This window comes from Barbus barbus, assembly GCF_936440315.1.
Source record: "Barbus barbus genome assembly, chromosome: 22".
Lineage (NCBI taxonomy): Eukaryota > Metazoa > Chordata > Actinopteri > Cypriniformes > Cyprinidae > Barbus > Barbus barbus.
This window is the reverse complement of record NC_136750.1, coordinates 11,266,694-11,282,878: the sequence shown is the minus strand read 5'-3', so window position 1 is coordinate 11,282,878 and position 16,185 is coordinate 11,266,694. Positions and strand designations below refer to the sequence as shown.

Below are 16,185 nucleotides of genomic sequence, written 5' to 3'. Positions count from 1 at the left end.
CATATCTGCATGATTATCATCTGTATGGATGGACATCAGCGTGTTTATTAAATAAGCTGTCACAGAGTATGAAATGAACATCCGCGGAACCCGCGTTAGCTCTGCGCAGTGGTGCGCGGCCTGTTCTAGACACAATTAATATTCATATTTTTACAATATTTACGCTTGCAAAAATATAGGCTACATTTGTTTACATTTTGCAGAACAGAAGATCCGTCAATATGGATTTGTTTCGTTATGTTCAGAGCAGTCATGTGAGGAGTTTTCAGAGGTTTCAGTGTCAGAGGTTATAGGATAATACATAATTGGCAAAGCAACCAAAAAGTATGCGAGTCCTCCGCGTCAGCATTCTCTGGAGAAATGGCAGGCAAATTTATAATCTGATCTGTGAAAGGAAAGAGCTCTTTGAATGCACTTATGGAACATATCTCACTCTAGTCATGAGGATAGCCTTATAGTCCCCCGGTCTAAACTGCAAGCAACTAGCACTGACAAGATAATACCTATATGTCCCCAATGTGCTTTCCACATATGAGGGTAAAAAAAGAGCGCTGTCTTCATTGAGAGCATTGTAGCTTCACTATCTCTCATGGTTCGAAGGGGGTCCCAAGACAGCCTTGTGGAGGCATGATGTAACACAACCAAAGCCAAATCCCAAATAGGCAGAATAAAGGGGAGCGAGGAGTTCAATCTCTGTCTCTCGCCCCTCATAAACCATATTACTGGTCATTTTTTTCCCATAGAGCTGCCATCTAGAAGAGTAGGGAAAATTGAAATAGCAGCCACATAAACTTTGTGTGGATGATTCTCAACCAGTTTCAGCCATTCCTGCAAAAACGTGAGTAATGATGGGTACAGGACTATTCACCGAATCATCATTTTTCTCTTTGCACCAGTTCACAATCACTTTCCACCTATGGGCATACAAGCAATTTACAGAAGGGGCTGGCACCTCTGTAATCTGTCTATTGTGGCAAGCCTTGCATCATTGGTGGGCTCCACTGACTGGCCACACATGCATGGTCTGCCAGTCTGGATAGGGGTGACGTATTGTGCTCCATGCCTGGGAAAATAATTCCCTTCTTAATGGGGTGGCCCATGGGGGCAGCACCAATAATTGGTTGTGGGGGGGGATACATTATCAAGAGTCAAGTCAGACATTCAGCAGCCATAAATACTGACGTTCACACAGAGGGAAAATGTGTAACGGATGCCTTGCCGATACAAAAATCATGTTTTATGTTTTGATTGACAACCTCAGTCACTGTGGCTACTTATGCTGGAAAGCTATCCTGGTTCAGGGCAGGAAAACTGTCAGGCTAAGCTGAGCTCACTGACCAATAGGAATGCAATGATATTAACACTGACTCTCTCACATACTATCATAGCCATGCAGCCTTTCTCTCTGGTTTTATAACAGCTGTGCCTTTTATAATTAGAACAGATAGCATTAGAACATTACAATGTAACATTGCTCTTTAAAGTATTAACAATCAGTAAACTAAAAGTTAAAATCACTAAATTAAAACTACATTATAAGAAACACACATTAACTCATCTGAGCTTAGTAATTAGGACTGTTAGCTTGCATTTTATTTACCCATTACAATAGTCCATTTACAGTTACTGCTATCATGAAATGCATATGACTTAGAATTATTGCGCTCCGTCTGTTTGGCGTGCGCAGCAGCAGCACTCGTCCACTCATGTAAGCCCACTCCTGATAGCAAAATGGATATATTTGCATGACTTTCTAACATTTACAGATGTAACTGATGTAAAATATACTCGTGATATGTCAGTTATGCACTGAGGAAAATAAAACATCTCAAATGTATTAAACAGCATAAATATATTCGCTGTTTGCCATGTTGGATCGATTTGATCCATGATCGACATTAAGAATAACTGCGCACAAATTAGTTAGATTGTGTGAACTTACATTTTCGTTTATAACCGCTTTTGCCCCGATTGATTTGTTAGGTTATTTCAAGTCAGGTTTTGGACTTTAATCCCCGCTTTTCCTAGGGTCTCCGTAGTGGTGTTGTGATTTGTCAATTCACGCGCAGCGGTGATGAGAACGCGCTTGAGAAACTGTTTCGAGAAGAATCAGAATCAGAATGAGCTTTATTGGCCAGGTATGTTTACACATATGAGGAATTTGACAGAAGCTCCACAGTGCAACAGAAAGACAGCAACAGGACACAGATAATAAAATAATAATATACAAATAGGCAATGTACAAAACAGCAAAAACACAATATATAATATAGACAATTATGTGTGTACAGGTCTGATATGTGCAAATTTGAAATGAAAAAATAAGTATGTGTGATGAATAAATGTATGATATTGTTGTGTGTTCCGCGTTTATTGTCAAGTGTTCATGAGATGGATTGCCTGAGGGAAGAAACTGTCTCTGTGTCTGGCCGTTCTGGTTCTCAGAGGTCTTTAGCGTCGACCAAACGGTAACAGTTCAAAGAGGGAGTGTACTGGATGTGAGGGGTCCAGAGTGATTTTACCAGCCCTTTTGCTCACTCTGGATAAGTACAGTTCTTGGAGAGTGGGGAGGGTTGTACCAATGATTCGCTCAGAAGTACCCTCCATAGTCTTCTGAGGTCAGATTTGTTAGCTGAGCTGAACCAGACAGTTATTGAAGTGCAGAGGATGGATTCAATGATGGCAGAGTAGAAATGTTTCAGCAAGTCCTGTGGCAAGTTGAACTTCCTCAGCTGGCGAAGGAAGTACAACCTCTGCTTGGCCTTTTTCACAATGGACTCAATGTGATGTTCCCACTTCAGGTCCTGAGAAATTGTGGTGCCTAGGTATCTGAGTGACTCCACTGCAGTCACAGTGCTGTTCATGATGGTGAGTGGGGGGAGAGCAGGAGGGTTTCTCCTGATGTCCACGATCATCTCCACAATTTTGAGCGTGTTAAGCTCCAGGTTGTTAAGACTGCACCAGACAGCCAGCTCCTTAACCTCCTGTCTGTAAGCAGACTCGTCACCATCCTGGATGACGCCGATCAGTGTGGTGTAGTCTGCAAACTTAAGGAGCTTGACAGAGGGGGCTTTAGATGTGCAGTCATTCATGTAGAGGGAGAAGAGCAGTGGGGAGAGAACGCAGCCCTGAGGAGCTCCAGTGCTGACGGTGCGGGTGTTGGATGTGAATTTTCCCAGTCTCACTAGCTGCTGCCTGTTTGTCAGGAGGCTGGCGATCCACTGACAGACGGAGGTGGGGACGGAGAGCTGTGTCAGTTTATTCTGAAGGGTGTCCAGGATGATGGTGTTAAAAGCGGAGCTGAAGTCTACAAACAGGATCCACACATAAGTCCCTGGTCTGTCCAGATGCTGCAGGATGAAGTGCAGTCCCATGCTGACTGCATCATCCACAGACCTGTTTGCTCTGTAGGCAAACTGCTGGGGGCCCAGTAAGGGTCCAGTGAAGGCCTTCAGATAAGCCAAAACCAGTCTTTCAAATGATTTCATGGCCACAGACGTTAGAGCCACAGGTCTGTAGTCGTTAAGTCTTGTTATCTTGGGTTTCTTTGGGACGGGGATGATGGTGGAGCATTTGAAGCATGAGGGGACTTCACACAGCTCCAGTGAACTGTTGAAGATCTGTTTGAAGATGGGGGCCAGCTGGTCAGCACAGATTTTTAGGCAGGTTGGTGACACACCGTCTGGGCCTGGTGCTTTCTTTCTTTTGTTCTTTCTGAAGACCTGGCGCACGTCATCTTCACTGATCTGAATTGTAGGTGTGGGGGAGAGGGGGGTTGCTGGAGGTGTGAATGGCTGTGTGGAGAGGTGTTCAGGGCGGGTGTGGGGTGATTTTTCAAACTCATTCAGATCGTCTGCCAGTTGTTGATTCCTCAAAGTGCTGGGGGATGTTGTCTTGTAACTGGTAATCAATCTACATATAAAATATTGGTCACAGATTATTGGTCACTTTCTAAACAAAAGTGTAGCATCCACTAGTAATTATGTATAAATAAATCTGTTTTTTACCAAATATGTTAGAAACGATGCATCACGATACAAATGCCAACTTGTATCCGATGCACACTTTTTAAACCGATGAAAATCGTATCGTTAACTTTTTTTGCCAATGCACCGAGCGAATCGGGGAATCTTCCCATCCCATATATATATATATATATAGGTCCTTTTCAAAAAATTAGCATATTGTGATAAAGTTCATTATTTTCTGTAATGTACTGATAAACATTAGACTTTCATATATTTTAGATTCATTACAACACAACTGAAGTAGTTCAAGCCTTTTATTGTTTTAATATTGATGATTTTGGCATACAGCTCATGAAAACCCCAAATCTCAAAAAATTAGCATATCATGAAAAGGTTCTCTAAACGAGCTATTAACCTAATCATCTGAATCAACTAATTAACTCTAAACACCTGCAAAAGATTCCTGAGGCTTTTAAAAACTCCCAGCCTGGTTCATTACTCAAAACCGCAATCATGGGTAAGACTGCCGACCTGACTGCTGTCCAGAAGGCCATCATTGACACCCTCAAGCAAGAGGGTAAGACACAGAAAGAAATTTCTGAACGAATAGGCTGTTCCCAGAGTGCTGTATCAAGGCACCTCAGTGGGAAGTCTGTGGGAAGGAAAAAGTGTGGCAGAAAACGCAGCACAACGAGAAGAGGTGACCGGACCCTGAGGAAGATTGTGGAGAAGGACCGATTCCAGACCTTGGGGGACCTGCGGAAGCAGTGGACTGAGTCTGGAGTAGAAACATCCAGAGCCACCGTGTACAGGCGTGTGCAGGAAATGGGCTACAGGTGCCGCATTCCCCAGGTCAAGCCACTTTTGAACAGAGAAGCAGCAATGGACTGTTGCTCAGTGGTCCAAAGTACTTTTTTCGGATGAAAGCAAATTTTGCATGTCATTCGGAAATCAAGGTGCCAGAGTCTGGAGGAAGACTGGGGAGAGGGAAATGCCAAAATGCCTGAAGTCCAGTGTCAAGTACCCACAGTCAGTGATGCTGGTGTTGGTCCACTGTGTTTTATCAAGGGCAGGGTCAATGCAGCTAGCTATCAGGAGATTTTGGAGTACTTCATGCTTCCATCTGCTGAAAAGCTTTATGGAGATGATTTCATTTTTCAGCACGACCTGGCACCTGCTCACAGTGCCAAAACCACTGGTAAATGGTTTACTGACCATGGTATTACTGTGCTCAATTGGCCTGCCAACTCTCCTGACCTGAACCCCATAGAGAATCTGTGGGATATTGTGAAGAGAAAGTTGAGAGACGCAAGACCCAACACTCTGGATGAGCTTAAGGCCGCTATCGAAGCATCCTGGGCCTCCATAACACCTCCGCAGTGCCACAAGCTGATTGCCTCCATGCCACGCCACATTGAAGCAGTCATTTCTGCAAAAGGATTCCCGACCAAGTATTGAGTGCATAACTGAACATAATTATTTGAAGGTTGACTTTTTTTGTATTAAAAACACTTTTCTTTTATTGGTCGGATGAAATATGCTAATTTTTTGAGATAGGAATTTTGGGTTTTCATGAGCTGTATGCCAAAATCATCAATATTAAAACAATAAAAGGCTTGAACTACTTCAGTTGTGTTGTAATGAATCTAAAATATATGAAAGTCTAATGTGTATCAGTACATTACAGAAAATAATGAACTTTATCACAATATGCTAATTTTTTGAAAAGGACCTGTATATATATAAAAAAAAAATCAGTGAGCATGGAGAAACTATATTATTACATTAGCAATCACTAATATTGCCCATGTGATTTTATATCATACGTAGATGCACACATGCTTTGTATGTATTATCATACAGTACAAAAATGACATTTTATATCTGAGTAACTAAATTATTATTGTTAAGCACATTATAAACATGTTTGAGCAGATATTTGCAGACAGAGTATTTAACTGTAAAGATTGGTCTAAACATTCTTAGACATTACTTTTATATCGTCTAAACATTACTTTTATAGCGCATTGTTTATAGAACATAAAACAATCCTCACACTATACAACAGTTAGATGCAATGAAAGGTTGCCTATCATATTTCAAAATGTTGCACTCGATTTCAAACATTTTAGTCAGGAATTATAGTTTGAGAAAAGTCCAACTAGTGAATGCATTCAAGTTTGTCACAACAACACATTATCAAATGCCAATAAGAAACTTTACTTACTCTGCATAAAAGATCTCATCTGCTGGCTCAAGCAGCACTCACATTCTGCTGAGGTAAACATAAAGCTTGTTCCTCTCTTAACTTGTTTTTTGTTTTTAAGAAGTTAATAATTTGCAAGTTGGATAATTTGCAGTGCATCGACTTCTATGGTGGGAGTCGAGAGTTGGCATTGACTGATCTGGAATAGAATATTGAAATAGAATCTGGAATAGAATTGAGTATGTTGATTTCAATGTGGATGTAGTGGAATGTCAAGTCAAGTCACCTTTATTTATATAGCGCTTTTAACAATACAAATTGTCAAAGCAACTGCACAATATCAAAATAGGAAAATAGTGTGTCAATAATGTAAAATGACAAGATTAAACTCAATTTTCAGTTAGAGGCATTTCATTATTGAATTCAGTGATGTCACCGTCCAGCTCAGTTCAGTTTAACTAGTGTCATTAAATAGTAATGAAGTGTCCCCAACTAAGCAAGCCAGAGGTGACAGCGGCAAGATGTCTGATAAGTCATGTCCTCATGGTCTGTGTTTGTCAGTGCAGTGTGAATTTACCTTAACATAGTCTAGCCGTTCTTACTAGTAAATAAAACATTTGAGGTTTGGCCAGTATTTATTTTTGTTTTTACTTTAATCCTTTAAATTGTAAAATGTTTAAAATGTGTAAAATGTCTGTTTCAGGGAGAACATGGGGGCCTCAAATGAAAGCACATTATCTTTGTTTTTCCGTTCACTGCTACCAAACTTCAACCTGCAGGTGAGTGGATGTGTCACTGTATGTCTAAGCACACAATTTCCTTCAGTTGAAACATATTAACAAGATAATTCAGATGGTGTTCATGGTCACACATTAAATGCAAAAAAAAGTGTATAAAATTTTGGTGAGCGAGATTGTAGGTGCTTCATATTAATTTCAAATGTAGGTATTTCATATTAATTTCAAAGTGTGCCCAGTGTCTTTGGATAGAATGCTCTCATTGGCTGAGAAAAAAAGAAAAAGTGAAATATGATTCAGAAGAGTCATTTGGTTTTGAAAAAAATAAAAAGTTAATGTTTTACTCATTTGATGTCCTATGTGAAAAGAGAATAACGAGAACTGGAAAGATGGCTTTAACCTGTTAACCAGCACACCCCATTTTGGGCCTCACAGGTGAAAATGACCTACCTAAATTAAAATGGTAACAGTTCCTGACAATAGTGTGCTACACACACAATTTAGGTATCTTTGGAAAGAAGACACTCTTTACTATCCATCATCCAGAGTTGATAATACTCAAAAAGGTCAAAGGTTATAGCCACTGACGTGCCTTGAAAAATGTTTTTCCACACTGACTGTTTTTTTTATTTCATATACAAATACATTAAATAAGTCCTGGAGCAATCCAGAAAAGTAATGGGTTGAAAGGCACATGTCTCATGAGTTTATATTTCAAATTTGAATAATATTCCATGAACAATGAGATTCCTGCAATAATTTTTCTGAGAATATTTCTAGTCCCCCCCACCCCCGTTTGATTAAAAATAACCAACAAATGTATTGCAGAATTATACAAATTATTTTAGTCATTATAAATACTCCTGCATAGTTTTTCAATTATAAAATAATATACACCATATAAGTGATTGTAGACACCATATAAGTGATTTATTTGAGCACTAAAAAATACAAAAAGAAATATAGCTGCAAGCAGCGATTACCGGGGTTCAAGCTCTTTAAGGCCTTTATGATTTCTATGCTGTTAAGGTGTAGCCTAATGTGAAATGCAGGTCTGACACCAGAACACATCCACAATGGAGAATTCATTAACACCGTATTTCTCTCTCTCTCTCTCTGTCACATACGCACACAGACAGAAATGAAAGGTTTAACAACACTGATACACAGTAAGCATACTAATACATATACACAAACACACAGACACACGTTGTAGATATAAAATTGCAATTCTCAGCTCCATTACTGGAGACCTTTTGCTGTGCGCTGCCTTACTTATTGAACACACCTGATTCAGATCTCCGGCTCGTTGACTTTTATGCTGTTAAGGTCTAGGCCAACGTGAAATGCAGGGCTGACAATAGAACACATTCACAATGGAGAATTCTTTAAACTGTCTCTCTCTCTGTCACATAAACACACACACAGGGAGAAATTAAAGGTTTAAAAATACTTAATAAACAGTAAGCATACAAGCACATATGCAGAAATGAAAGGTTTAATAATACTTAATACACAGCAAACATGCTAACGCAGACACACACACTCACTTTGTTGCAGATACACTTCAGGTCTTGCAGTCTCCACTAATGAGCTGATGAGTTGAATCAGGTGTGATATATGGGGGAGACATACATGTGCAGGGCTGGGGGTACTCCAGGGCAGGTTTGAGAACCACTGAATTAGTTGAATTAGCCCATTAGTGGTCTTCCGCTGCCATCTATTGGTTATAAATAGCAATTTCTCATACAACACTGTGTTTTTAACCTTTACAACTATTATAGTGTTATTTTTTGCCAAATCTCTCTTCAAATTTTTGATGCTTGTTTAGAATGAAATTTATGCATCATTTTACACAGATTTGATAATTTGAGGGCTTTCTTTTAGGATTCATAGGCCTTTGGGTACACTATGTATAGAACATATTATAAAATGACCGATTTATAGTTGTGCAAATGCAAATGTTCAACTTTTTTTGATAATTATTGACCTAGAGAGTCTAGAGAATAGTTCTACATTGATTTGATTGATTTTAAGTTGAAAACTGAGGCTAGTTCACAGAAGTAGGTTTTTTAAATAATCCCAAATACTTCAAGAACAGTTTGATTGACAGCAGGCAAAGTTGATCAGAATGAGAAGATCTATCGTATGATATGAAGATGTATAAGCGAATATTATGAACATTTTATTGCAATTTGAGGTAATGTACTATAGAACTACAGTGTTTTAGAGACCTTTTCACTGTTATAGCGCCACCTATGGTCCAATCTCCATGAAACTTTGCATATATTACTATATATGATTATAAAACAGAAGGAAAGAAAGAGAGAAAAAAGAAAGAAAGAAAGAGAAAGAAATACAACAGCTTGTCACTGGGACAGTATCCTTAAAAGGACATCTTTGTACCTTATTTACCCCAAAAAGTTATTTCAAATTGTATTGTGTGTGTGTGTTGTATGTACAGTACATGGCACACAGTAATGGATACTTGCACATTCACATACTTCTTTATTCTGTTCTGTTCTATTATACATTAGTCTAATTAGTCTGTTAAAAGGTATACGAAATATCTTATCATAGACAATGCTGTAAATAATCTTTACCTCTGAAGCCTCACTGAAACTTTCTGCCTCATTCACTCTCACATTCACCAACTCCTATTCCATAAAAGCACTAAAGCCATATAATAATAGGTAGGAAAGAGTGAGAGTTGACACATTAAAAACTTGTAATGTATTGTAATGTATTAATATAATAAAACTATAGTCCACACTGATTAATCCTAAAACTAGTTGACATCCATCTTTTGTGTGCTTGTGTGTTTGAGGGAGAAAGAGAAGAGAGATGATAAATTGTTTATCAGATTATCACTGTTTCCCATAGTATAGCATTAAATAAACTGTATACTTAGTCAAATGGGTGCTTTTGAACTCCTCGGATGAACCTTTAAAAGCAAAAGAAGGCATCCTGTGTGTGTGTGTGTGTGTGTGTGTGTGTGAGAGAGAGAGAGAGAGAGATAAAGAGAGATGATAAATGATTGATGTTACAGACTTCAAGATAAAAGAGGATAAAATTACTGTAAACTCACCAAGTAAAAGAGAATGCAGGTGAACACATTTGATGACATCCTGTCAGAGAGCAGGGAAGAGATTCAGGCTTGAATAAAACATAAAACTGCTACTACATTGCTCTGAACACTTTCATAATCATTTCAAGAATTTCTGATTACCTTATTGAATAAACGGTCCCACCTTATATTGTGTCCCTAATGCATGTGTACTTACTACGTTCACATCTAGTTACTATGTATGTAACCACAGTGTAAGTACACATTGGTACATAGTAACAGGAATTATATAACTACATTTTGTAACAACAGTATGTATAAGAGTAATTGGAACAATTTGATCCAAGGGGTGGAAACGGGTAGGTTTAGGGATATGTAAAGTGGGAGGAGTTGGATCTCGAGTTGGTGCATCACTGTAATAGCAGTAGAGGAGTTTCTCAGCACGGATTTCCCTCGATATCTGGGGTGTTTAGACTCCTCGTGGAGAAAAATCGATGGTACACAATTTGGTTTAAACCTATACTTATATCCATCGCCACCTGTAAGTTCTTTCAGTAGCTGTGGTCATCATATCAGTATTTTATTTTCCGAGTTGTGGTGTGGTAAAAATACCAACAAGTAGCGCTAGTAGCTCACCAAGTGCAACCATTTTACGTCATCAGAATAATGGCGCCCCCATAGTCCAAAATATGTATAAAACGATGTGATTTTTTTTAAATAACATAAATCTTTAATGGGTTTTCTACTACATATTTCAGTAAGAGACATCATTTACGTTATATTAAGCCATACAAGTCTTAATACCCAGGGATCCCTTTAACACGCTAATATTTATATGGGTAGTTGACATATAAATGTGTCCTATGGTGTGACGGAAAAATGTAAAAAAAAAAAAAAAATTGATAACCTCTAACATTGAAAATAAGCCTCTCTCATGCTATTTGTAACAAAGCATGCTCAAAAACTATTGATGCCTACTTGTACACACAGGGAAACTGCATACGGATGTTTTAAGTGTAATATACTTGAACTAAACTGACTTACAGGAAACAGTAACATGCTCTGGTTGATATATTAAATTGAATTGTTTTGTGTGCTTGGAATTTTGTCAGTGATTTACACATTGTTTTTCTGGTGTTATCAAAACTACAGAAAAAGGATAAAGCGAGTGAGTTTCTGTTTTGTCTTAAAAACCTGTATGGCAGAAAATACTATTTAAAAATTGTATAAATTGTTTAAATTAATAAACAAACAAACAAAAAGATCAGCTCCATGAGATTTTCTCTGAGGAAAAACAAACAGCCAAGGTAATCAAGTATGCTGTTATCCTTCAGCCTTGTCATAAAACACAACACTGTGATCTCTTGAGTCTTGTTAAAAAAACAAAAACAAAGAATATGTAGGTGTTTAGAGTTTTAGAGTTGTGCAAGTTTGACTACCCTGAGTCTTATAACAATGTCTAAAACCAACAGCCTATTCTTTTTAACACTAAAAAAAAAGAAAAAACTTTGAGCATGTAGGATTTTTTTTCACCCCTTTTTGCTTCAGGTTATGCAAGCCATAGTATTTTTTTATGCCATACTACTAAGATCAGCTTCATGAATAAAATGAAAACAAAGCATGATTTCATCTACTAATGATTTAGTTTTGTTCCCCCCTCAGAGACCTGAAGACAGACAAGAAGTTGCTCGTGCTGGGCATGAATTGAACCAAGAAGTGAACAGACTCATGGTGGCCATGAGGGACATGTTGGCTAACATCCAGTTTCGTGAACCTCAGTGGGACGACAACCCTGACAGGGATGAGGAGGAATGGGACTGACAGGTTGAGGGTGCGATTTCTGAGCAACCACCCATGAAGTTGAGCTACCACATTTAGTACACTATGACATTATTTAAAAAAAATGCTGAGTTAAAAATTGTTTTAGTAATTCTGTTTTAGTAATGATTAAATGTTTACTTTGTTTTGTGTTTGTGTAAGGGGTTGGCTACACTTTGTAATGTTAAAGGTTGATCATTTTGAGAAATTAGTTCATTTCTGTAGACAAACATGAAAAAAAAATGTTTGTTCCAGATTCAGTGTTTGTTGTGTACATGTGGCAATTTTCCATTTCAATGAAGGTATGAGACAAAAGTATTTTGAAGTCTTTTGTCTTTCCACAGTCATACAGTTGTTCATGTTGCAGAATGCGACAAAGAGGAAACACCCCTTGTCTGCACACTAACACACACACACATTTCCTATTGGTCTTTTAGCACATCAAAATAACTCAAGCATACTAATGAGGTATTTAGGCAGTCAAGAACACTCTTTTGTAAAGTAAAGCAAATAATACCTATAATAATAATAAAAATTTCCCTCACAGTACCAGACCCTAATTTCATCCCATGCAAAAATCTTTTTGTTAATTTCTCAAAGCTTTTCTCAAGGACTTTTGAAGTACGTCTCAGAATCACAATCTTTTTATCTAACTGAAGGTAATTGTAACGGACCCGACGAGATGAGGCGTGCAGATCCATATGCAAGCTTTTATTAATAGACATGGTCAAAACACAGACAGGGTCGAACAAATGGCAAACAGGTATATAGAGGGCAAGACAGATGAATGAATACTCGTAAACAGGCGTGGTCTACGATCAGTGAACAATATCCAGAGGGCTTGACAAGAGGGATAATCCAGGTACATGAGCAATGGTCCAAGGCAGGGGCAAACAGAGTCCAAACGACTAGACGAGAGAGCAATCCAAGGCTGGCTATAAACTAAGATCAGACAAGAAACGAGATACACAGGCTAGGACCAATACACGAGTGACTCCGGTAATAAACAGGATAAACCAGACTAAAACTCATACAATAAAGTGGCTCCGTAAAGTGGTATCACTTGGAACGTGTGTAATAGCTTTCAGGTGAGCGTGTGATTGGTACAGCTGTGTAATCAGTGCAATGGATGATGGGAAATGCAGTCCAGGGTGATATGTAACAGTCTGTGTAGTGTGAAAGTCAATATAATGGAAGGGCGACCTCTGGTGGAAATCAGACAGAAGGTCACGGACCAGATTCGTTACAGAAATTTCGATGGAAAGTAGCTAAAGCCAGTTTGAAAAGTCGCTAAATGTCGCCAGATGACGTCATGCGCTAATTAGCATATTCATTATGTCATCGCGTCATATTGCCTTTTACATTTGTTTGTCTCTCTGTGCTCATACTGTATTTTAATGCAGCCAAATTCTCAATAAAACTGTTTTCCTTTATATATTTTACTGTTTATGTTGTCAGTCAACGGGATAAATATGAAATAGTGACTGAAACGCAGCCCTTTAAGAATACATAACCAGCTCTCCCTCCCAAGAAGTTAGTCTGCACAAAAATCCTAATTTATAATCGAGCCGTCGTCTGATGAAATCAAATAATACACACAAGATAAGACAAGACAATTCCTGTGCTGTGATTTCGGCTATATTTGCATGTAAAATTAGAGAAGCAACATAATATCTATTTGAACTGAACGCGCTGCTCCTCTCAGCCGCTCGCTGAACAGAAAAAGAGGTGCGTGCGCGCTAACCTCGCGCCATTCCGGCAGTACCAGCGATCACAGAGACTCGCTAAGGTTTGTCAAAGAAGTCGCTAGATTTGTCGCTAGTCACTTTTGGGGAAAAAGCTCGCTAGGGTGGTCTGAAAAGTCGCTAAGTTGGCAACACTGGCTCGAATAGCTTCAATGACTTCTTATAGGACACAAGATGCAGTCTTTCGACAAACCCTTCAATCATCACGCAGAAGCCCGGAGTCCAGCCCCGCCCACTCCTCCATTCTCCCCCAGAGACGCTGAGCGTCCGGGGGCGGGACATAATCGCAACATTTATCCAATGATCGTCTAGTTTTGAAGCACTGAAAAAAAACTGTTCAAAGCAGCCCCATTGAAGTCAATGGACGCTGGGCTTCAACAGGCAAATACACTGTGACGCTACGGGAATATATGAGAAGGAAATAGAGTCACCTGCTATATGTAGCTGATTCTGAACGAACTCGTCTTCGAGATGAACGTGTTCTAACGCATTTTTAATCAATAAAATGTTAACACAATAGTACATGTTTGACCATAATTTTTTGACATTATAGGGGAAGCCGAGCTTCCCTTGCAGTCTTAAAGAAATCCCTGGCTGTGAAGTACTCCCTGAAGCCATTTCATCATGCGCCGGAGATGAACTCGCTGCATCCAGTTGCTCTGCTGGATCGCTAACATCTTTACACTTAGCTCCATCTTGCTGCTTTGGTGGCATTTTCCACTCAACGAAATTTCAGCCTCTGCCGCTTTCACTTAAAGGAGGTACAGCTGGGACCACATGAATTCACTTGCCTGAGTACTCCTTTCCCTTCAAGGCCTGGAGGTACCGCTGCCACCATGTGTCGGAAAGCTGCTACAACCACTGCCACCTTGAGTCGTAAAGCCGCTGCCACCAGATGTCGGATGGCTGGTTGTTTTACAGCTAACCTGAGTTGTATCGTGTGTTCTTGCCGTAGGGCCCTGGACGAGATCGAATGAGTTGAATACAATGAAGGCAATCATTAAAGTCCAATTGATTTTATGACAGCTGTCTCATCACACGTGCTCCAACCAAAGTTCAAAATAAACAAAAGTAAACCAAACAAAATACTCAAGTATGCTGAGAGCAGCAAAACAAGGCGTGAGCCCTAGCCTCGAGGCACAAGCCTCTGACACTGCAGTCTCGCATCGGAAGTGTAAATATTTCAGCATTTGACTTCCCATGTGACAGCCTTGGGCCATCCGTGGCCCAACAAGCCCCCTATACACAAACACTATCATGGGTATATTGTGATATGTTTCAATCTTCCCGCGAAACACTAGTGGATAATACCATCTACAGGGGTCGATTAACACCCATGACAAAGAACACACATTTAGTTCAGCATCAGTGCTATCAGAATCAGAATCAGAATCAGAATGAGCTTTATTGGCCAAGTATGTTTACACATACAAGGAATTTGTTTTAGTGACAGAAGCTCCACAGTGCAACAGAAAGACAGCAACAGGACAGGACACAGGTACTAAAACAAAATAACAACAAATAGCCAATAACCAATGTACAAAGCAGCAGCAAAAAAAATAAAAATAAATAATAATAAAAAAATACACAATATATAATATATAATATAGGCGACTATGTATGTACAGTTCAAGTATGTGCAAATTAGAAATGAGAAAAATAAAATAAGTGAGTGTGTTGAATGGATAATGAATTAGTTGTGTGTTCCACGTTTATTTATTGAGTGTTCATGAGATGTATTGACTGAGGGAAGAAACTGTTCCTGTGTCTGGTCGTTCTGGTGCTCAGAGCTCTGTAGCGTCGACCAGATGGTAACAGTTCAAAGAGGGAGTGTGCTGGATGTGAGGGGTCCAGAGTGATTTTACCAGCCTTTTTGCTCACTCTGGATAAGTACAGTTCTTGGCGAGTGGGGAGGGCTGTACCAATGATTCGCTCAGCAGTCCGGACTACCCTCCGTAGTCTTCTGAGGTCAGATTTGGTAGCTGAGCTGAACCAGACAGTTATTGAGGTGCAGAGGATGGATTCAATGATGGCGGAGTAGAAGTGTTTCAGTAAGTCCTGTGGCAGGTTGAACTTCCTCAGCTGGCGAAGAAAGTACAACCTCTGCTGGGCCTTCCTGACAATGGAGTCAATGTGAATATCCCACTTCAGGTCCTGAGAGATGGTGGTGCCCAGGAATCTGAATGACTCCACTGCAGTCACAGTGCTGTTCATGATGGTGAGTGGGGGGAGAGCAGGGGGGTTTCTCCTGAAGTCCACGATCATCTCCACAGTTTTGAGCGTGTTAAGCTCCAGGTTGTTGAGACTGCACCAGACAGCCAGCTCCTTAACCTCCTGTCTGTAAGCAGACTCGTCACCTTCCTGGATGAGGCCAATCAGTGTGGTGTCGTCTGCAAACTTCAGGAGCTTGACAGAGGGGTCTTTAGATGTGCGGTCGTTGGTGTAGAGGGAGAAGAGCAGTGGGGAGAGAACGCAGCCCTGAGGAGCTCCGGTGCTGATGGTGCGAGTGCTTAATGTGAATTTGCCAAGCTTTACTAACTGCTGTCTGTCTGTCAGGAAGCTGTTGATCCACTGGCAGACGGAGGTGGGGACGGAGAGCTGAGTTAGTTTATTTTGAAGGGTTTCCGGGATAATGGTGTTAAAA

The 16,185-nt window shown here is 39.7% G+C and overlaps 1 protein-coding gene across 1 annotated transcript in view; it reads left to right on the top strand.

The window, feature by feature from the left end:
• LOC306888532 (ribosome quality control complex subunit TCF25-like) overlaps positions 1 to 15,087 on the top strand; it is a 120,257-nt gene extending 105,170 nt beyond the window's left edge. Inside the window, exons 17-18 of the mRNA XM_079446886.1 lie at positions 6,878 to 6,953; positions 11,641 to 15,087. Of these exons, the coding sequence (XP_079303012.1) occupies positions 6,878 to 6,953; positions 11,641 to 11,799 (235 nt within the window). The 3' untranslated portion in view covers positions 11,800 to 15,087. The remainder of the gene's footprint in view (positions 1 to 6,877; positions 6,954 to 11,640) is intronic.
• Positions 15,088 to 16,185: the final 1,098 nt, after the last annotated feature.